The 23,777-nt window shown below is 40.1% G+C and overlaps 1 protein-coding gene across 2 annotated transcripts in view; it reads right to left on the reverse strand.

Moving 5' to 3' along the window:
- The window catches only part of SBNO1 (strawberry notch homolog 1), a 72,226-nt gene that overhangs the window by 22,968 nt on the left and 25,481 nt on the right, over nucleotides 1-23,777 (reverse strand). For both annotated transcript variants that reach the window (XM_089662011.1, XM_089662010.1), the window contains 13 exons: nucleotides 22,894-23,029; nucleotides 22,688-22,793; nucleotides 18,733-18,886; nucleotides 18,423-18,605; nucleotides 18,235-18,332; nucleotides 17,521-17,672; nucleotides 13,276-13,479; nucleotides 8,901-9,074; nucleotides 8,627-8,814; nucleotides 5,547-5,678; nucleotides 5,336-5,471; nucleotides 3,923-4,035; nucleotides 3,661-3,732 (listed from right to left, as the gene is read on the reverse strand). In XM_089662011.1, coding sequence (XP_089518137.1) covers nucleotides 3,661-3,732; nucleotides 3,923-4,035; nucleotides 5,336-5,471; nucleotides 5,547-5,678; nucleotides 8,627-8,814; nucleotides 8,901-9,074; nucleotides 13,276-13,479; nucleotides 17,521-17,672; nucleotides 18,235-18,332; nucleotides 18,423-18,605; nucleotides 18,733-18,886; nucleotides 22,688-22,793; nucleotides 22,894-23,029 — 1,848 coding nt within the window. The remainder of the gene's footprint in view (nucleotides 1-3,660; nucleotides 3,733-3,922; nucleotides 4,036-5,335; nucleotides 5,472-5,546; nucleotides 5,679-8,626; nucleotides 8,815-8,900; nucleotides 9,075-13,275; nucleotides 13,480-17,520; nucleotides 17,673-18,234; nucleotides 18,333-18,422; nucleotides 18,606-18,732; nucleotides 18,887-22,687; nucleotides 22,794-22,893; nucleotides 23,030-23,777) is intronic.

Below are 23,777 nucleotides of genomic sequence, written 5' to 3' on the forward strand. Positions count from 1 at the left end.
ATGGTGTTGTAAGACTTCACCCTGACCATGTAGGAGAGGTATGAAGTTTGGGAGAGTCAGTTTTAAGACACAGTGTCAGAATGTTGATAGGGAGCAAGGACTCCTGTCAGGATCAGGTTCCCTGACAGCCAGGGAATTCTATACCCTGCCCCAGCCTGTCAGGCTTGAATCCATCCTTACTACCTTCCAGGAAGGAGGGAAGATATAATTTTCAAAATTCTGTGGCAGAGTTGGAAATCCACCATACCATGGAGATTATTGCCTGGCTGAACAGAAGTAGACAATAGAGAGATCTCCTTGTTTCATGTCCTGAGAATGTTGATCTGCACAGGTCTTGAAAAGAAAGTGAAGGGGTCAACCTTGAAGACGTTTACCATGAGGCCCTGGACCCTTAGGCAGAAGAGTCACAGGAGGTCTCCTTCTCTAATATTCACCTGCAGCACACTCACATCTTGGATGTTCACTGATGCCCTAATTCCCCAATCTAAGAAGTGCTGACCATGAAGATATGTTTGGGGATTTTAGATCCAAAACAGAGATAATGCCTTTATTCAGCTTTGGTAAAAAAAAGCAAATGTATTTCCTCTCGAGGAACTGGGATGATTACTCCTTGTGTCTGAAATTCACCTTGGGAGGCCCACAAGTCTGCCTGTTTGCAGAGAAGCTGGTAGCTTAGGTTAGGAATTGAGGAGGGGCAGAGGAACAAATTCCATTTTGTACTCCCCAGAAAATGGCCTAGAGGTTACAATATCTCTGATCCATTCTGGTGCAAAGGCCAACAGATGATATCCAACTCCAGAAAGAGGAGTTTTAACTTCACGGAGGATGCCTGGGTGGAACAAAAGGACCCCTTTGGTTGAAAGAGGTAGTAGGCTTAGGCTGTTTTTGTGGGCTAGAAGCACTTTTTCCTCCCTGTACCTTGATACATTTATCAAAGAATTCACCAAACAGGCATTTGCCATCAAAAGGCATGCGTAAAACAAGCCTTTTTGTAAGCAAGGTCCTTTAAACGCAAAATACTGCACATTTTTGAAAAGGAGCGTCATCCCAGAGATCTGGCAAAGTACATTCTCTAGGGCATCAACACAAAATAGTTTGCCATGCATCAATATTTTAAAGTGCTTTTGTGGATTAAATATGCAAAAAAACAACCTTAACCCCTTGACGCCGACTTAACACAAATATGCGGCCTCACGGACCTGGGCTTTTTTCCGTGGGGCCGCATATTTGCGTACCTGTCTTTGTGTTGGGAGCGCGCCCCTCAGCGCGCTCCCAGCACCGAGACCGCGGTGTCACTGAGAGCACTGGGTCCCGTTCTAATGATCGCTGTGATAGCCTCTGATTGGCTATCACAGTGGTCAGTCACTGTGCAGCCCGGCCCCCTTGTTTTTTTTTTTCTCTCTCTCTCTATGAATGGAGAAGAGAGATACATTGTATCTCTCGAACTCCTGTCAGAGAGAAGAAAAAAAAAAGTTTGTAAAAAAAAAAAAAAAAAAAAAGAAATAAATATTAAAAAAATAAAAAAAAATACCTAGATCAAGGTTTGATCTAGTTCAGTGCCAGGGTTAGTGTTTAGGTCAGGGTCAAGGTCAGGGTCAAAGGTCAAGATTTAAAAAAAAAAATTGGTATCAGTGTCAGTTAGTGTTAATGTCAGTGTCAGTTAGTGTTAGTGTGTTTTAGGTAAAAAAAAAAAAAAAATGCGCACTATGGTTTCTGGGCTGTACTACGGGTACAAACAACAAATAACATACACATATATGGTATCGCTGCGATCGTCAAGAGCTGGACAATTTATTTTGGGTTGCTCTTTGGTGGTAGGTTATGGTCATAACAAGAAACACATAGCTAAATAAAAAAAAAAAGGATTTTTTTTTACTATTTTTGGCCAGTTTTCCTTTGATAATAAAAAAAAAAATCAGGAGATACCCATTACCATTTACCACCAAATGAAAGCCCAATTTGTCCTGAAAAAATCAAGGTATAATCCACCTGGATGTGCAAAGTAGTTGTGATGATATGGACGGTTTTGCTATCACATGTCAAAGGTGCAGAATTGTGCTTAGGCATTTAGATTTGTTTTACCCTTAGGCGTGAAGGGGTTAAGGACTCTCAGCAGGCTTTCATGTGTTTTGCACCGAGGAGAGGTTTCCATGCCATAAAGCCCAGATTAGTGGAGGGTCTGCAGTGATAGCTGTCCTTCTGGAACTCTGTCTCATCTCTACACAGGATCTCTGTAGCTTAGAGTTACCATTGGGTTCTTGGTCACTTCTCTTACTCGGGCCCTTTCCCCGACTGCCCAGTTTGACCAGGTGACAAGCTCTCAAAAAAGATTCCTAGTTATGCCAAACTTCTTCCATCTGAAAATTGTGGAGGCCACTGTGCTCTTGGGAAGCTTCAATTCAGCAGGTTTTTTTTTTTTTTTCTATAGCCTTCCCCAAATCTATACCTCTGCTGCTCTGCAGACAGTTCCTTTGACCTCATGGCTTTTGCTCTGATACAGTATGCATGTCAGCTGTGAGGTCTTTTACCCTAGGTTCACACCTGTTTGCTGCAGCATTTTGCAGAATCGCAGTACAGTCCATTTAACATTGTTTCCTATGGGACATGTTCACACCTTTGTTTTCACCTGGTGCAGTTTTTTTGGAAGGGGTCAGGGACTTTTTTGCACGCAAAAAGTTGCGTGTTTGTTTTTACAGACTTCGATGGAAACGCTACAGAAATGTATTGCGTTTTGCCACGTTTGATGCGTTTTGCATCTGCCTAGCAACAAGAAAAAAAATTTTCAACGTGGAAAAACAAAACCGCAAGACTCAAAAACACAGCAAAAACACAAGTGCAAAAAACGCAATGCAGAAACGACTCAAACGCAACCTGCATTAGGTGTGAACCTAGCCTTATAGAATTTTATGCCTTTCCAAATCATCTCCAATTAATTGAATTTACCACAGTTGGACTCCAGCCAAGGTGTAGACACATTAACAATGATCAAGAGAAATGGGAGGCACCTGAGCTAAATTTCAAGTGTTATTGCAAAGGGTCTGAATAATTATGCCAATGTGATATTTCAGTTTATTCTTTATAATAAATTCACAGACATTTCTAAAATTCTGTTTTCACTTTGTCATTATGGGGTACGGAGTGTAGATGAAGGAGAAAAAAAATGAATATAAAAACAGTAGTATCAGACTCAACATAACATTGCAAAAAGTGAATGGGGATCTGAATACTTTATGAATGCACTGTACATGCCTAGACCGGAATACTCTGCCTTGGTCTTGTACAATTAAGATAGTTTAGAAACATCTACAAAGAAAAATAGGTCCAACATTAGAATGGAGGTTTGGAGGAGGAAAGGTGGGTGATGAGTCAGAGTGGGTGGGGTTTGGGGATGCACTGGGGGTGTTCCCAGCAAAAAACTTTTGCCAGTGCCCAATCACCTGAAGATAGCAGCATACCAAAGTGTTTCCATCTCAGGCTGCATTTAGTCAGCTTTATTACAAACATGCTTATCTGCCAAAGTTTCATAAATTGCTCCAAAAACATTTATGAATATATTCCACTGCTATATGATGCACTGCAAATGGCACACCGCAGTAACTGGCTAGGAATAATCAAACTCATACAGTAGTAAAAGTGCAGAACAGGAAGCCACAAACATACCTTGTTGTCAAAGTTAAAGCGGCTTAGATCTCTTGATTCTGTTGCTCTCCTGTCACCATGCGTTAAGGCCCCCTTATTTAAACAAATTAAAGAAATTTAAACCAAGCATACCACATACACCCTTTTTAAATCATTCTGTATAAGAGGTTGGTTTGAAAAGTTGAAATAAAAACAAACATGAAATAGAATATATTGCAAAATCTTGCACATAAGGCTATCCTTTGTACAGTATACCGTTAAAAACATTAACACAAAAACATACCAAACTTTCTAATCTCTTTGCAACAATTGAAGCAAATCTTTGTTCTCCAGCTAATTCAGAAATGAGGAAGACATATTCTGGAGCAGTCACTTGATTAGATCTATGCGTTCTACCTGTACAAAAAAAAAAAAAAAAAAAAATTATAAATCGTGGTGAACTGAAATGAAAATTCAGGTGCCGAAACCAAAAATTGAAATGGACAATTTTTAAAAAAATGTATGAAAAATTCTGAAAAAAAAAAAAAATACACTTTAACAGCTTCCCAACAACCCTATAGCAGATATACTGCTAAAGGGCATCAAGGACACGCAAAATCATGTATATGATTTTTCATTTCCGGGAAGGGGCGTGCACCCTATCCACACCACCATTCACAGCTGTCGGTCACCGGGTCCCAGCTGATGATTGCTGAGCATCTCCGACAGGGAGGCGAACTGTTTGTAAACAAAACAGTTCTCCCTGTCAGCTTGTGCAAAGCAGTGTGATTACAGTGCAGCACACGGACACAGAACACGGTTAACCCTTTGATCGCCCCTCATGTTAACAACCCCTTCCAGCCCAGTGCCATTAGTACATTGTCAGTGCCTTTTTTTTTTTTTTAGCACTCATCACTGTATTGGTGTCACTGTGGATGGACCACTGGACAGGTTTGATAGCAAAAAATATTGTTTATTTTCTCAAAAATTGTCGGTATTTACTTATAGCGCAAAAAAGTAAAAAAAACCAGCACAGGCAAATGCCACCAAAAGAAAGCTCAATTAGTGGGGGAAAAAAGGCCATAAATTTCATTTGGGTGCAGCGTTGCATGGCCGCTCAATTGTCAGTTAAAGTAACAGCGCAGTAGCCTAAAAAATGGCCTGGTCAGGAAGGGAGGCGGGTGTTCGAATCCTCAGGGAGGGCAAGTGGTTAATGAATTAAAAAATACAAAACAATATATACCCCAATTTCTTTGTAAAATATGAAAGAGGTTATGTCGAGTAAATAGATATGCAACATGTTATGCTTTAAAACTGCGCATGCTCGTGGAATGGCGTCTCACTACGGTACCTAAAAATCTCCATGCGCGATGCTTTTAAAAATTTCTACAAGTTACCAGTTTAAACTTAAAGAGAAGGTCTAGTGCTAGAATTATTGCTCTTGCTCTGACGTTTGCGGCGTTCTCATGTTTGGCTTGAACACAGTTTACATATGTTGGCGTGGCCTACGTATGCGTTCACCACTGCGCACGAGCACGGGGGGACAGGGCATTTAATTTTTTTTTTCCAAATACTGTCCCACATCTTTCCATCTGCGGAACTGAAAATATTGCTGGGCCAAGCCAATACACAGATTAGCTGAATTTTAAAGCGTATAGGCTCTGTATGATTTTTTTTTTTTTTTTTTTTTTACAGCCTCCAGAGATTCTGAACTTACCAAACTGCTGAATGGCACGGTCTGCACTCCAAGGCAATTCCAGGGTCATGTGCACCCTTCTTCTCTGGTTCTTAGCTCTGCGGTCAGCTTGCAAAGATATTCCTGAACTGGCAGCTTCTGAGATGATTGCTATATTCTATAAAACAATTAACTGTTAAAATAGTCACCACTTAACCAAGAATTAAACACCAACACTGCAGGTAATATTTACCTTTTCACCATCCATAAACCTTTGCTTTTCAGTGATATTAAGAATTTCTACAGGGACATCAAGCTCTGATCGCGACTCATATGATATGCTTCCATCATCATTGCTGACCACCCTGCCCTTCCGACCAGTCATCTATAGGGGCAAAGAACAAGACCATAGCTCAATAAAGCACTTTTTTACACATTATTGTGAACATATTAGCTGTACCAAATCTCCAAGGAAGTGGAGCCTTAAAACTCAATTTCTGCAATAAGGAAAATAGGATTGTTGTGTTTACCAATAAAAATACACTTTGAGATCATCGGCGGACACAAGAATGCAATGAATGTAGGGAAATACTGCCACCTATAGGAGGATTTGAACCGGGGGGGGGAGGACACTCCTGCCTTGATGAGACCAGTATCCCTCAAATGCCAATTTTCTGAAAGTAAAGGTTTTTCTTCATACCAAATAAAGTATGCTTTTTATGTGCAATGCTGGATCTTGTGGGAAGTCACAGATTCCGTTATTCCCATCCTTAAACACCTGGGCTTTGATAGCCATGCCGTTAAAGACAGTGACCATGAAGCAGGATGGGTAACCAATTCTTAAGAGTAGGAGGGTTTGAAAGACCGCATCAGGAGCCAAAGGCTTCCAAGAAAAGCAGTACGCTATCAAACATTGAGCCTTTAGAAATTTAAAGGGTGTCCCGGGTAGCTTCAAAAAAAGGGACATTGTCCCTTCAAAAGCAGATGACCTTTGTCAACCTATTCCACTGCCCAACACATTAGTACATGCCTTCTGTTAACACAAAGAGGCTCTTCAGTTAAACTGTCCAACTAGTAGCTTAAGGCTGCAGGCATGAGCCCCAAATGTTCAGAATGCAAGGAATCAACTTGGAAAGGGGCCTGATCCTTTCTTACAGCTTTCATCCAATTGACTAGAGATTGACATGCTATATGCCATCATGACAGCCAAGGCAGGGCCTGATCGAGAAAATGGTTTTAGAATGCATCTCCAGTCACTTAACAGAATCCTACCCCCCCCCCCCCACTGGGGAAGTGCCACTTGTTTGCATCCTCTGTCACGTTTGGCACTTTATTTTGGGGGGGGGGGGGGCCTGGAGCTTCGCTTTAAGGAGGGATCCCAAAAGATCCACAAAGCGAAGAAGTGCACTTTTTTTTGTTTTTTTTTAAACAAAAGCTTGCCTCAAACAGGTACAGGACAGCCATTTGGAAGGCCTGAACAGCTTATCATGGTTCTCCCAAATCCCCATAATAGGACTGCTGGAAAAAGGTCTTGCCAGTCTTAGGGCACTTAAAAGGAACCTAGACTGGGAACTGTGAGCAGAAATTGCAGACTGATCCTGAAGCTTTAAAGTAGAACGGCTAGACTTTCCAATTCTGGATAGAGGGTTAAAACCCACAAATTTTATAAAGATTACTTGTGAGCCACTGGAGTGTGTTCTAGATCTTTATAGAAAACAAATTTATAGTGTATAAAATGACTATATGTTTTAATAAATGTAAATGTCACTACATCCCCCAGATGAAGCTACGAGTCCCTGTGGCATAACGCTTAGGGGAGGGGCAGAGAGGTCACCAGTGATCCGACTACCCACACGGCGAGTATGGTCAGTGTGTGCTGACACACTAAAGAGGCTGGTCATCACTGCTTATAGCGGCTTTTTATATACAAAGCGTGTTTTATCCTTTCAAATGTGAGTGCATACTGGGCACTTAATAAAATCCACAATTTATCTATGATAAGACACTGTCATTTTTTTTTCTTTTTACATGGCTAAAATGAGGAATAACAGAGCAGGAATAAGTTGGTTAAGACACTTTTTCAGGGAAAAAAATGTTTTCATTGGAACTTCTATTCACATCATATCTTTACCATTATTATAATATACAATATAAATTTTTTTCATCTCTATATACATTATTTCATTTTTCTATTATATTTTCTCACAATTAATGAGTGTATAAATTAATTTGTATTTCTTTGAAATTAGGTGAATATATTAATTTTTTCTGTTTTTCACGGATAATGTCACAATTAATATATTAGTTTCTTTAGTAATATTAACTTTAGAGATATGCTATCTCATTCATCATAAACTGTTCAGGACTATACTGTAGAGAGTACATAGTCACCACCATAAGTAAGCACCCATTAGGGTTAAAACCCCTTCCTCTTTTCTTTGCTTGTGAAAGAAAAACAAAGTTGCCAGGGTGCAGGAATTGGTACATTAATTGTATAAAACAATTCTAGAAAAGAAGGGGTGGGGCCCCTGAAATCAAGCTGCCCGCCCACTTCTCTGATGCCACATTGAGCAGCACACGTAGACACTGCTGGTAGTTTTTGAAAGGTCTGGTGCTTACATGGAAGTTTACTGATGCAACAGTCTTGGCACTTCTGGTAATACCTGCATGATTCCCTTCTGCAATCTCAGCAGCACACAATATACCTTGATGTGAGAAGAGTTTTCTACTATAAATGCAATTACTTTTTACAAATTCCTGTGCCCTGACAACTTTGTTCTTTCACATGCATGGATCGGATCATCCCCAGATCTGTTTCTTCAGAAGCTTCTGAATTTACCCCTTATTTGGCCATTTCATACTGTGGACTTTACTCTGAGTGAGCTCACACTTTTAGGGCTGAAGTGCTTATCTGCACATATTTTACTGTTTTGCCCTCACTTCCTGTCTAATATAATACTCCACTCTATCCAAAACTAGAAAAAGTTTTGCCTCGACTTATACTTTAAAGGTAGTGCGAACGGCATCTGTAAGAGCAGAGTTGACGTTTTAAGTGCAACGACAGTTGAACGGCAGGCAGCACTGGAAACAATAGCGGACATTGAGCTGTGGCGCAGTAGCGGAGATAAAAAGGAGTCTAGCGTCCCAGGACACTAGAAAAGAGGAGGGAGGAGGAGGGAGGAGGCATGCTGGGAGTAGGATGGGTTATATTGGATGTTCACTAACGTTGGTAAGATTTGGACATCCAAGTTACATGGGGGAAGCAGATTATGGTATGGAAACAAAAAAAAAAAACAAAACAAAAAAACAAAAAACAACTGCTGCATTAACTACCTCTGCCACATTGTCAGGACCACCGAGCTCATCGATAAGTTCATCCAATGTGTTTGGAGGAAGGGCTTCTGACAGTTCATCCAGTTTGTCCAAAACTTCCTTTTTCATTTGCTGAGCCCTTTCCACTGAATCTTGACTAGTGACACAACTGTTGCTGGAGTTTGTGGATAAAGCACTACTTGAAACAGCTGTTGTGGGGGAAAAAATAAAAGATTCGTTAACACAACTACAAACGAATTGGCCTAACTATAGGGCTGCAGTGAACATTCCTTACCTGGAAGGCTAGAAGCAGCACTTGCGGGAACAGATTTAACAGATGAAAAGCTGGGACGTTTAGCCCCAAGTCCTGACGCTAATAAGGCACTTTGTATGGAATCTGGATCAATGCTTTTCTTTTTCTTCTTTTTATTCTTACTTTTCTTATGTTCTTTTCTAATTAGCCAGGGATCTGTATAAATGCAAATCAAAGTTTGTTTGGCAACTGTGCACCAGATTATCAAGAACAAAGTAGAACTATGCAGACTTGCATAACACTGAATCCTGCACCACTTAATGATGCAGATAGTATATTACAATAGATTCAGGTGCAGTGATAAAATCGTTAGATTTCCCAAACAGCAGTTCATGAGGACAAAGTAGGAAAACACATAAGTTTAAGAACTTACCTTACACATTAAAGAGGAGTTCCACTCAAAAGCTCCACTTATTTGCCTCCTCTCCCCACTGCCATATTTGGGAAGAGTGGATACCTGTTTTTGACATGTACCGGCTCCCACTTCTGGCACAGTTCCCTGCGGCAAAGTGAGCCAGAAGTTCAGCCCCCTCCTCCCTCCCGCAGTCTCCTGGGAACTTTCAAAGGTCCGAGAAGACTGCCGGACCAATTCGGAAGTGCAGCTCGATTCACGCATGTGCAGTGGGCACCAAGCCGTGAAGCCACAAGCTGTCACAGCCTGGTGCACACAGTAGAGATGCTGGTGCTGTGGAAGAAAGAAGGGAAGAAGGAAAAGCGCGGTTGAGAACAATCGCTGGACTCCGGGACAGGCAAGTGTAGTCAGCAGCTGCAGTTTTCTGTAGCTCCTGACTTAAAAACTTAATGCGGAGTTCCAGCTGTGTTTTTGTTAATTATCTCTAGATAATTAGAGGTTGAAAATTCTGCCCTGAAAAAAGGTGAGCTCTTCCTGGTCAAGCTAAAGCAAAAATGTATAAAACAGAGAAAAGGTAAACCTATTTAACCTATACTATCCGGACAGTTTAGGTGGACAACCTAAAAGGCACTTATTAAAAATCACATTTATCACACTGCATTTCAGTTACTTCAAGCCTATTCCTATTAAATTTAATCTTGAATTTTGTAAAATGTACTGTGTGAAGAACCCCACATATTTTCACTTTAATTCTGACATATTCACTATGCCCTGTGAATAGGCAATGCTGTGTCACAGAATTCACATAGCCTGCCTTCTGAACTACAGAGGTGCTTGCAGGAGGAGTTTCAGGAGGCAGAGTCCGAACAGGAATCACTGCTTGCAGGCAAGCAAGGTACCATAAAAAAAAATGTAGCCCTTAGAAATAAATCACTGCAGATATGCTGAAAACATGCAGGGAATCCAGGGAGATGCAAAAAGAAAAATGGCCATATTGGATAGCTAAAAATAACTATTGTTTGTATTGTCATAGTGCTAATGTTATAAAATGAAAGTGTATGCTGTGGCTATAGAACGCCTTTAAGACCCAGGACACCTACTTCTGCTTCTCAAAGAGATTGAAGTTAACACTTTGTGAGACTGGAGTACAGTAAAACGCTTGCCCTGTGTATATATATAAGTGATTTGCAATTCTGGGTAGGGGTGCGCCGCCCTACCCATGCTGCTATTGAAGGCTAGAGATGTCAATCACCGGGTCCCGGCTGGTGATTCCAGTCCACCACTCGGCGATAGTCGGAGAAAGCTGACAGGGGAGAGACCTGTGTGCAAAACACAGGTTTCTCCTGTCAGCATGGACATGCTGCTTTGCATCTCACTGCACAGAGATACAAAACAGCATGTCTCTAGTAAAACACAACTTGGTGCACACAGTAAAAACAGTTAACCCTTTGCTCGACCCAAATGTTAACCCCTTCCTGCCCAGCGTCAGTAGTGTCAGTGCTTTTTCTTAGCACTGATCACTCTATTAGTGTCACTGGGGATGTCAGTGGCCGTTAGTTTCCACCCAGTGTCAGAATGTCCGCCGCAGTCCCAGATGATCACCACCATTAGTAGTATAAATTTTGATTTTTAAAATTGGGTTTATTTCAAAATTGTCAGTGTTTATAGCTCAAAAAAACCGCAGAAGTGATCAAACAACAATGAAAAAAGCTCTAGTTGTGGGGGGAACAAAAAAAAAAAAAAAAAAAAAAAGACAAATTTAATGTACAGAGTTGCATGACCACGCAATTGTCAGACTAACAGTGCCGTATAGCAAAAAAATGGCCTGGTCAGGAAGGGGGATTGGAATTCTCTGGAGGGCAAGTGGTTAATAATAGTCAGCCACAAAACTGGTGAAAATATTACTACAAGTATAAGTGGAAAATTATGTACAACAACCTATTAAATTTTAACATGGAAATGAAAGGAAAAACATTTGTATATAGAATTTGATATCCTAATCTATATTCTCAGCTGCATAGGGGCTTTAGAGTCTTTTCTCTAGTGGCCAAGACAGGCTGTGCCCCCGACACAGCCACAAAACATGTGGTCAGTTTGAAATAGGAAAGGAGAGGGGGCTGGTAGGATCACCAGGTATTTCACACAGAAGAAGAATTACAAAGAACAGGATACTTTAAACACAAGTACATGGTACAACAGACATATATCAAAAATATGAAAATACTGGGGTAACATTCTTTACTAGTGCTCCATCAAATAGAATCCCCATTGTCCCAAAGGATAGTTCTTGACACATGGTAAGACAGATTATAGACGACTGTACTTTGAGTATACTCTTAAAGTCACTAGACCATTCATTTCGTTTAGAATGAATTATAGTTGATCCTACCTGTCCCTCCCATCTTCTGTATGTCCCCATTGTAAGCCAAGATTGTGTAGACCAGCTAGTGACAATCATCTTTGACTCCACCTACACCATGTCAGTGCAAATACACATTTGTTGTTTAACCTCCCTAGCGGTCTGACTACGTCCATATTTCTGTGCTCAAAGCGGTACATTTTTTGCATGGAAATATGTAATTTTTTATTGTAGGCCTGTAATTTTTAGGAATAACTCACTGAAATCTGTCCGAACAGATAGTAACGAGTCTAGTAAACATCCCGGGTAGGATAAAACTTGAAACACAAAATCATAAAATTATAATTAATAATCGTAAAAAATATTATAATAAGAATAATAATAAAAAATTTAATTCAATAATATCAAACCAAAAACACTGAAAATTTGAAATATAGCTCCAAGTTCGCACACCACTGAGCAAAGTCACAAAATCGTTTTCAGTATCTGATGACAAATTTCCCCACGAATCATTATCACTCAATTCTGCAAGTGGTTCGGATTTACTATCGCTGTTCTCTAGCCGGTCTAAAACCGCTTTTGACCTAAAGGGACGCTTTTTGGACGCCATGGACGTTTCTCAGTTTCCAGGCAGAAAGAACAGTAAAAATGCAGGCAGAGCACAGACAAAGCACTATGGACAAAATGTATGGGAAATGGTTTGATACAGTAATGTTTTACTATGGGATTTTAGTGAATGTCACTTTGTCATTTTCAAATTTCTCGCCGTTCCGTCCCCCGTACGTCCCGCCGCTCGCAGGGGACGGAACCCAGGCGACAGATGCCGGCATCCGCCGGATTACATTGCCGGGAACACTACAGGAGGGACATCGCGAGAGCGCAGGACAAGGTAAGTGATCGAGGGATCACGCAGCAGAGCCGCATGGTAAGCCGGAGTGTAGCTCGGGGTTACCGCTTGTGGTACTGAAACTTTACCCCGAGCTACACTCGGGAATACCGCCAGGGAGGTTAATAAAGATTTATAGGAAGCTATAAAACAGTTTTTCTTCTGCGCAGGAATCTGCAACGTGTATAAAACTCACTGAAGTGTGCATATAAATGGATGTTCCTGCAAGTGAAACGTGTGCGTCAGTTTTCATCAGTTTTTATGTACGTATGGTGTGAATGAGGCCTTAGTCATTGCTGTGATTGATTTGGTGGTATGGAAAGGAAAAAATGTCACCAGCACACCGAGGATCACCAATATGGGTCCAAAGGTTTTAATAAACCATCACATAGTTACAGCAAGGCAACGTTTCAGAGTTTCGCAGGACCCCTTCATCAGGCATGTTTGGTCACATGCCTGATGAAGGGGTCCTGCGAGATTCCGAAACGTTGCCTTGCTGTAACTATGTGATGGTTTATTAAAACCTTTGCACCCATATTGGTGATCCTCGGTGTGCTGGTGACATTTTTTCCTTGCTGATTTTGTTCGGTTCCAGCCGACAGTCACTGCAGCACCCACTTATACGCACAGCCATTTTTAACGCAGGAATGTGTGTGTTTGAATTATACACTTTGATTTGGTGGTATGTCTAAATATTAGAAAATAAAAAATCCTTTGCAATACTACTAAATATTTTTTGTATTCGAGAAGCAGCACTCACCATCTTCATCATCTTCACTGGATTCATCCCTAAAAGGGTTAAAATCATCTTCGTCATCCCCAGAGCTTAAAGACTTAAAGCTTTCACTTTCACTCTCCACGTCCTTATCAGATGCGTCAGACTCACTGTCCATCTCATCTGAACTGCTACCAGCAAGTCCACCAGTTTTGCGTGGTTTTTTGGCTTCACGAGACAGCTCCTCACCTACAAAAAGATGGGACATGTGTGACAAATGCGGGTCAGACCACTGCCCTCTTCGATTCGTGACAAATGGCTGGTCAACCTCACACCACGCTGTCAGCCTTGTCCTGCACAAAGATTTTCCAGCTTGTGGGACCAACAGACTGAGCAATTGTAAATGGGTTTAAACAACTAAACAATTAACTCTAATCCCCAAAATGCCACCACATAGAATTGGCCTATCACCCATTCACAAAATTAGCAATAGCAATTATGACTTTAGAATAAACAACTGTAATCACCACGGAAAGGTGTGTTCAGAGATATACACTACAGTAGCATTCTTCAAGAGACAGGGATTCTTTACATCCTGCATTCGTGCATTAAACACAATTTTAACACTTTTCAAAATATGGGTGCAAATAAAATATTAACTGAAAAGGGTATTCCAAAGAAACAGACACGTGGTACTAGCAAAACTAAAAGGGGTGGGGAAGAAAAAAAAAAAAAAAAAATGGAAATACTTATCAAGTCCTGGTTCAGCAAAGTCCAAATCAATAAGCAATATGGTATAATGACTCTCATAGAACTTGACAGGTGTTCCTCGGTTTGATGTTAAAACTAAAGCAGTCAACTGTGGCTGCAGTCCCCTGTTCTGGACTTCCAGGGAGTGTTTGACAGAAATGACTTGACCAATCATCCGGTCTAAAGTGTGGTTTGCTGGGATGTCACTGTTTATGACCATGCCCCCAGATACAGTTTTCTATAGGTATTAATATCTTTGAATATCTACAGGTTCACTGAAGGAGGTTCAGGTGGAACTCTTGCACAAATCCCAGGAATATTTTCAGCTTAACTCGGGTTCTGTATCTTCTTCAGTGACTCTGTGGGAAGCTTACAAGGCTGTCCATCAGGGCCATATTATTCAAGTAGCTTTGAGGCGCAAGAGAGGCAATATAAACAGCTTGAATCAAAGCTAGCTTCTACATCGGCCCAATTTAAGCAAGCACCGTCCCCTTCTAACAGTAGGTTGTTGGATCAGGGCCGCCTGGAACTGGATCTTTGTTTGACAGATGATACCGAGTGCTCTTTGCGCTGGACGCATCAGAAGTGGTACAGTAAGCCAAACAAACCGGATTCCATGTTGGCACGTAGATTGCGCTCCTTTACGCATCACCCTAAGCCGATCTCTCTACGCACTCAACATAATGTTCTAACTAGTAATCCTGTAGCAGTGCTGGAGGAATTCTGGTATTGCCTTGCTAAACTTTATACGGACGCCACGCAGGCTGATCCCCAGGCTATTTCTGATTTCTTGTCCCGCCTGTCCTTGCCTACTTTGACTCAGGCCTATAAAGACTTGATGGACCATGATTCGAACATCAGAAGTCTTGAATTGCAGATTTGGAGATGAGCAAACGCCCAGGCCCAGACAGATACACTGCTTTGTATTACAAGAAATTAGCGGATGTGCTTGCTCCTCACCTCGCCGCTATGTTCAATGTGGTGCAGGGAGGTTCGACTCTTTCCCCGGACTCACTGACAGCTAATGTGTTTATGATCCCGAAAACTCATCAAGACCATTCTTCTTGGGCAAATTACAGGACAATTTCTCTTATTAACATCGACATGAAAATCCTAACTAAAATCTTAGCCACGCGTCCATTTTGATTTCAGCCCCTCATTTTTGCGTTGGATTTCGTCGCTATATATGTGCCCTCAAGCAAAATACAAATATTATGGTTTTGAGTCTCCAACATTCCCAATCTTCAGGCTTACTATTTTGTGGCTAATATTGCTCCCTTAGCCCATCTTCACGCATCTCACAATATCCCCTTGTGGCTACTGTTGACCTGATTGATTCCCACTCGATACCACTCTGTCGTGGCTTCCACCTATTCATCACTCTTCTCCTCTTGGTCTGATGTTGACGCACACGCTTCGACTTTGGGATTCTTTTAAATACTCCACTGGTTTCATTTCCGCCCCCCGGCCATTGCTCCATAATCCATTAATTTCCCCCGAGGCATGACAATCCCGGACAGTTTGCATGGTGGCTAGCCCACGGCTTCCACGATGTACATTCTTTGATCTCTCCCACCCGAATACTCACCTTTGAGACTGCGTTCCTCTTATGATATCCCGCTGTGGGAGCACTTTGGCTACCTTTAACTCCGACACTTTATCAATACACTGATACAGGCTCATCTGGGACCCTATAGGCTGACCCCCTTTGAAATTCTCTGTAGACATAGACCCCACGCTCCGAGCTTAATCTCTTGTTTACTCCGCTATTATTTCATGTAGAACGCCCCCAGCTCGTTCTTAGCACCAGCATTGGCAGTCAGAACTCGAGGGAAGTCTGGATCAGCAAGACTGGCAGATCATGACCCAGGCATTGCCTAAATGTTCAAGGAATGTTATTTTAGAAGATGCCTATAAGGTTCTTTATAGATGGTATTACACGTCTGCCCCGTTTTATTTCTGCATACTCCCCGACTTGCTTTTGGGGTTGCCAACAAATAGGAACAATGGGCCATACTTGGTGGACTTGCCATAAGGTTCGCAGATTATGGAATAGGGTCTATGCCTTTCTCCGCACTATGTTTCACATGTACATTAAGACCAACCCATACAAGGCGCTATTATTTAAACCATTAGTGGGTCTGCTTCATCCTGAGTGGCAACTGGCATCACATCTATTCATGGCTATCAAATTAACGATCGCGAAGGGCTTGGAAGACCCACTTCATCAGCTGCAACGCAGCCAAAAAAAAAATATATATATATATCAGATGAATTTTATATAGGTGAGAAACTGATGGCTATGCTGTTAGACACTCACACAAAGTTTCTGCAGATCTGGCACCCCTGCCTTGATATAGCCCAATCGTCTAGATTTGACCAGTGCCTTTTGTCGATTTAAGATTTTTTTTTTTCCCATCGCGATCCCCTGGAGCTCGTTCTTTGTCTTTTCAAAGCAATATTGTATCTACCTGTCGGACTTCCTTGGGAGTCCTGGGTGTAGAGTACCAATGTACACTAAGTGAGGCTTCTGTGTGTTTTTTTTTCTCCTTCCTTCTGTTTGTGGATTTTGTGATAATCTTGGCTCTTTGTTTACCAATTCACTGGTTTCAAATTGCCTGCCATTTTCGCAAATTAACATGTTTTATTTTACCTCCTCATATACTGCGCTTGTGTACTCAGCTTGTTTCCTTGTTTATACTTCAGTGCATTCAAGGTACTATTCATCAGAAACTTGTATGTCTCATTTTTATTGGTCAGTGATCTTGTTTATGACCGTTTCTCCGATGTTGTCTTTTCTATAATAAAATCTATTGTAAAAGACCATCTACATGTTACAGCCTGCTAACTTGTATATTTTTCTCCAGCGTGCAATTACCTTTTGAATGGATATACATGAGAGGTGTCGGATATCCTAGAAGGGGTGTTGGGGTTTAATCCACTCTAGTACCTTCTAGTATAGAGATGTTTGGGCTCAAAATGCTACCAATGTACTGGTAGAGGCCTTATTCTAGCTGTACTATTATTTCAGAAGTTATAAAATACACTGAAGATTTTGCATCTTTGCTAACAATCAGTCAGGAATGTGTATTGGCCATTGCACCAACTGAGCTATTTACAACATTTAAATGACTGATATGACTGAGACCAGGCCAGGTACCTGTTTAAACACTATTTACACAAGCTTGCAAGTCTGACAGTTTTATGAGGTCACAGAGACATGTATTAGGGTTAGATTCTGCTAATTCTATCAAAGTACCGATAAGGGTGTTTGGCATGCAGCTAAGAATTTGTTGACTGTATGAAATAAAGTTAGAGGGAGGGGGAAGGTCTCTGCAGCAAAGTCTCTTCTTATGAAAAAATTGCATGGGGTACGTATGACCTGAACAACATGGCCGATGCATAGATTTTCATGGGCCCAATGCGCACGACCATTAAGACATGTAGCATGACAGGTAAAAGGGATTGAGCTTTTATGCTAAACAAAAATGTCCTTATTTCAAAAGTTACATGGATAAAGCAGAAAGAACAATGACCCACCTTTTCTCTTTTTTGTTTTGCTGTCTTTCGAAGGGCTGTCTCTGGGAGAATTATTATTGCTTTGTGCTGTTAAGTCAATTCCTAGCAGGTTTAAGAGTTTCTTTCGATCAGGAGCAGGGAAATGTTTTTCAATTAGAGATTGAAATACTCCTCTAAAAACACGAAAAAAGGTGCATTCATTAATTAGTAAATGTGAAACTGAAATCCTAGTGAATTAGCTGTCAAGATTTGTCATAGAGTCCAGCCTGTCAGCAACATGCTACAAATAAACCCAAAGATAGACTTAACATCAAGTAAGGCCATGGAAAGTTAAAGGATACAAGTTATTGAAAAAAGCCACCAAAAACCCTGTGCGTTGTCCCATGTGACAGAACAGAGCCAATTACCAAAAAGAGGTGACTTGGACTCGTAGTTTACCTGTGATTTATTCTCCCAGTAACCAAATGTATTAGCAGGGGAGGAAAGAAAAGCTGAATTTATGTTGCCGATAGTGTGGAATATATAAACCTGTTGTATTGTCCTGAATTATGAGGATGGAAATGTCCCTTTATTAGGTATTCTAAAGTCTATTCAAAAGCAAACAAACTAATTTTGGATTAAGTTCTTCAGGAATGGCAGATTTAACAAATGATTAAGCAAGTCATACAATTCATGCCTGAAGTTAATTCTACCTGCATATCCTGAAACGTCAGCATGTTATAAAACATGACTCACTTTGCTGTAGACACAAAGTCATTCAGCTCTCCGCCACCTTCCTCCAAAGCTTCCAGAGTTCTTGCCTCTCCAGTTGACTGCAGACCAATGACAACACACTGAAAGACAAAAAATAAATAAAAAAGGAGGTTTTAATTGGCTGGGCCAAAAGGCATTGAACTACAGTATCAAACAAACACTAAACTTGCCTTTCCATTTTTTATTTCCTCACGAGCAAGCTGGACCACTCTTCTAACTTTTGATGCTATGCAGAGGTATTTGAAAAATCTCTGGTGTGCTGACCAGAATTGACCCCACATTGATTTCTTCATTCGTTGCTCAGCATCAATTAAATCAGCAGCTTGTTGAAACCTCTCTCTGGCCAATACCCACTTAAGAGATGGGGGGGAAAAAAATGCAATATCAACCAGTTGCAACAAAACTAGCACACAAAGTGTTCCAGTAAAATATTGTGCAAAACACAGCAAACAAAATATTTAGATAAAATATACTACATACCAGTTTCACAGATTTATTGTACATTTTGACATAATCATGGCTGAGAGGAACTTCTTCAATTTTGAAGGTCACACCAGTAAAGCTCAACTGTCTTGCAATGTACATTCCACGCAGTTTCATATCCATGGCAACAATTTCCATAGCACCCACACCCCTAAAAATAAAGTTTCAGTTTTAATGTAATTAAGTACACTACCATGCTTAGCCTGTAAATTATTAGAAATACTACTCATTTTAGCTGTAAACTGATACACTGCTCTTTTGCGGTACTCACTAGAGTAGCTCCTCATTTCGTTTTCACAAAAAAAATTAAAATTAAAAAAAAAGACATTCTAATGAGTACAGACTTGCACTAGGAAGTTGACAGTTGGCATTACTGCCTTCACACCAAGCACCTGGTCTGTGTACAGAACTTTCTACTGGAAGAAAGTAAGTAACTCATGGTTTGGTGCCTTCAAGATCTCTGGAAGGTTTCCAAAAAGGTATGTGTGCACCAACTTTCTTGCAGCACTTGACACAGTAACAAGTCCCTTCAACTAAGGCTTTATCAGAAACAAGTCTTGAAGTATCTATTTGGGAAATAACTGAAAATCTGAGGACGCTACTGATAAGAGGTTTGTTCCTTGCAAGTTTAACCCTTTTACTGCCATGCCACTTTTAACCACGTCACTGGCAGGGCAGTATGGGCAGGCACAGTCATGTATATACACAGCAGGTAAAATAAGTATTGAACACATCACCATTTTTCTTAGAAAATATATTTCTAAAAGGTGCTATTGACCTGAAATTTTTAGCACGTCTGCAACAACCCATGCAATTCCTACATAAATTAAGTTATTTGTAATAAAAAAAAATATAGAATGGGAAACAGTATTGAACACATGAAGAAAGGGAGGTGCAAACAGGCATGGAAAGCCAAGACATCAGCTGATATCCATCAATAATTAGAAAGCAATCTGCCCCTTTTCAGTTCAAATTAACATTAACTGGTTCAGTCTCAACTGATGGTCTATAAAAAGGGGTCTCATTACCAAGGTGTCACATAAGAAACATCTCCTGATGGGTAAAAGCAAAAAGCTTTCTCGAAACCTTTGACATACTGATGGCATTTGCTAAAGAAGGACTTTTAAACTACTGAAAAAGTTCCAATGAGCACTCTTGGGGCCACAATCTGGAAGTAGAAAAAACATTTCACCATAAACCGGCCACGACAAGATGCGCCTTGCAAGATTTCTGAAAGAGGAGTGAAAAGAATCAAAAGAGTTGTCTAAGAGCCAAGGACCATTGTGGAGAACTTTAGATAGACCTGGAATTAGCAAGTACAATTGTTTCATAGAAAATAAGTAATGCACTAACCACCATGGCCTATATGCACACTCACCACACAAGACTTCATTTCTGAAAAAAAAGCATGTTGAAGGTTGTGTAAAGTTTGCTGCACAACATTTAGACATGCCTGTGAAATACTGAGAGAATATAGTCTGGTCAGGTGTAACCAAAGTTGAACTCTTTGGATGCCATAATTTGGAGGTCAAACTGCACATCACCCCAAAAAACACCATACCAACAGTGAAGTTTGGAGGTGGGAATATCACGGTGTTGGGCAGTTTTTCTGCATACGGTGCTGGCAAACTTCATATCAGTGAAGGAAGGATGAATGGAAAAATGTACCGAGACATTCTTGATAAAAATTTGCTGCCATTTACCAGGATGATGAAGATGAAATGAGGATGGACATTTCAACAAGACAATAAACCCAAAACACAAAGCCAAGGAAACTATCGGTTTCAAAGAAAGAAAATAAAACTGCTAGAATGGCCCCAGCCAATCACCTGACTTTAATGCAACAGAAAAACTACGGAAAGAATTAAAAATCAGAGTTCCTAGAAGAGGCCCACAGAACCTCCAAGATTTGAAGACTGTGGAAGAATGGGCCAAAATAACACCTGAGCAATGCATGCGACTAGTTTCTCCATACAGGAGTCTTGAAGCAGTTATTACCAACAAAGGATTTTGTGCAAGGTATTAAATAAATTTGACTTAACGTATTCATTACGTTTTCCCTGTGCCGTTCCATTTTAATTACGCACACAAAAAAAAAAAACAAAAAAAAAAAAACCTTGATTTCTAAACTTTAGTTTTGTATGTATGGATTGTTACCAACATGTGGTGAAAATTTATTGTCAATAGCACCTTTAGAAATACATTTACGGAGAAAAGATGGTGAGGTGTTCAGTACTTATTTTCACCGCTGTATACGTGACTGACTGTTGGGTCTGCATGCACGCCCCATGCCAACCTGTGCTGTGATTGGACAGAGCACGAGTTTGGCAGCGGATTACAAAACACAGAACTCTATGTATAGGGAACAGCCATGTGGTGGTTTTGTCTCCCTGCAAAGCAGAGAAAAAACAACCATGCAGTAAAGTAAAAGCAGCACATATTACACATTGTTAGGCACACAAATAACCACTTGATTGCCCCTAGATATTAACCCCTCCCTAGCCAATATAAGTACAGTGAGTGTTCAGTATTAGCATTGATCACTGTATTAGTACCACTATTGATGTCGATCAGCTAGTTTACCTGCCAGCCATTGTCAGCTAGCGCCACATTGTCCACCCCTCTATAAGTCGCTGATCACCGCCTGTACCAGTATAGCGTCATAGCTATGTAAATTCCAGTATAATCAGGGGTGTGGAATTTTTTTTTTTTTTTAAAAACTACTTGTCCAAGGGACTAAACCCCGCCCCTCACTTATGCCTAATATCCCCCCTCTCCCCCACAATAGAAATTATCACATTGCCACACCATTTAGCACCAATGCCTCATTAACTTGGATCCAATGTCATCCCTTATCCCCCTCTTAGCACTAATGCCCCCTCTCCCCACTTAACATTGAACTCCTACTGTATGTTGTAGCTGCTCTTCTGTAGCAGGGTCTTTCTCTGATACTCTGTAGGTGGGGGAGAGGGCTCTGTGCTAGATGAGGGGGAGGGGGGGGGGGTTGCTGTAAACTGGCACACAATGCTTTCAATGTATTTTTAGGGAACATTGAAGTTTTAACATTTTGTACAACTATTGCAGGGCCTAAAAAAAATCAGTAGCTCTACAGGTTATGTGATTTCAGAAAAATGTATGCTTTGGGGTGTCTTTTACAAACTCTGAAAGATTATTGAAAAATAATAACCTCCAGATTTACAGTGAATTATTGTTATGTGCAGCTTTGCACACCTTCCCCAATTTAAAATTTGCGTACTTTAACAGTTTATACAACGGTTTTTTTAATACAGTTTTAGCTTTTATATTTATCAGGGATTTGGTAAATTTTGCCATGTATCTATTAATGAGGATTTTAGTGTATTTAACGAAAATATTGTTTTGATAAACATTTGCACACATCTCACAGGAACTTAAAATAAAAAAAAATAAATAAATAAAAACCCACACAGTAGCAATTTCTTTTTATTTTACTGGTCCCATGCTTTCAGAAAATCACAAACTCTGAAAGTTGTAAGGGAAAAATATAAAACCAATGGAAAAATTGCAAAAACGGTCTACCCACCTGAGTTTAACCACTTGACCTCCCTAAAGTTTTACCCCCTCCATGACCAGGGCATCTTTTTTTTAACTTTAACTGGCACTTGTGCTGTCATGCAACACTGTACACAATTTATATCATATTTTTTTTTCCACACAAATAGCTTTCTTGTGGTATTTAATTACTGCTAGGTTTTTTTTTATATTTTATTATGTAAAGGAAAAAAAGCTGATAATTTTACAAAGAAAATATTTTCTAATTTGTTATAAAACATCCCATCAAAAAAATAATAAATCCAATTTCTTCATGAATTTGGTTCAAAATGTATTCTGCAACATCTTTTGGTTAAAAAAAAAATCCCTATAAGTGTAATTGGGTGTCAAAAAAAAAAACAAAACAAATACACAATTCTACCTTCTTTCCACTGCTTGGATGAAGTCATTAAACTCTCTAAATGGAGTACCTTCACCCCAAATTCCTAATCGACTCATATAAGCCATATTTCTTGGTTCAGAGGCACCTGAAAAGACAACAGCAGCTTCATAAAAAAAAAAAAAAAAAAAAAAAAAGGTGGAGAAAGATGTTACGTTGTGGTCTTGCCAACATAAAAACGTACATACCTGTGGCACTAGCATATATAACTCTGGCTTTAGGCAGCTTGTTCTGTAGCTCCAACACTGCTAAACCAGTCTTCGTTGGTTTTGATGAACCAACTGGACACAGATTTTTAGCCTTGTGACATTCATCAAACACAATCTGTTTACAATTAAATTAAGGAATAATAAAAGAAAATAGACATTCGCTCAGTTACCATGACTTATTTTGTACACATTTGTGAATTCTCACCATTGTACACATTAACCTCCCTGGCGGTATTATTATTTCAAATTTTTGGTGCTGAAAGCGGTACCATTATTTTGCATGGAAATATGTAGTTTTTTTATTGTAGGCTGTAATATTTAGGAATAACTCACTGAAATCTGTCCAAACAAGAGTCTATTAAACATCCCGGATATGATAAAATTTGAAACACAAAATCATAAATTATAATTTAATAAATAATCATAAAAAATAATATAATAATAATACATTTAATTCAATAATATAATCAAACCAAAAACACTGAAATTTGAAATATAGCGCCACGTTCGCACATCACTGAGCAAAGTCGCAAAATTGTTTTCAGTGTCTGATGACAAATTTCTCCACAAATCATTATCACTCAATTCTGCAAGTGGTTCTGATTTAGTATCGCTGTTTTCTAGCCGGTCTAAAACCGCTTTTGACCTAAAAAGGGACGCTTTTTGGTCGCCATGGACTTTTCTAAGTTTCCAGGCAGAAAGAACAGTCAAAATGCAGACAGGGGACAGGACAAAGTACTAGGGACAAAATGTATGTGAAATGGTTTGAAACAGCAATGTTTTACTATGTAAAATTCATTTTGAAAAAAAGACTTTTTAATTTTCAAATTTCCCGCCGCCGCCGGCAGCGCCCGTACGTCCCG

The sequence above is a fragment of the Staurois parvus genome, unplaced genomic scaffold (genome assembly GCF_062004578.1).
Source record: "Staurois parvus isolate SC_StPar_1 unplaced genomic scaffold, SC_StPar_1.0 ptg001418l, whole genome shotgun sequence".
Taxonomy (NCBI): domain Eukaryota; kingdom Metazoa; phylum Chordata; class Amphibia; order Anura; family Ranidae; genus Staurois; species Staurois parvus.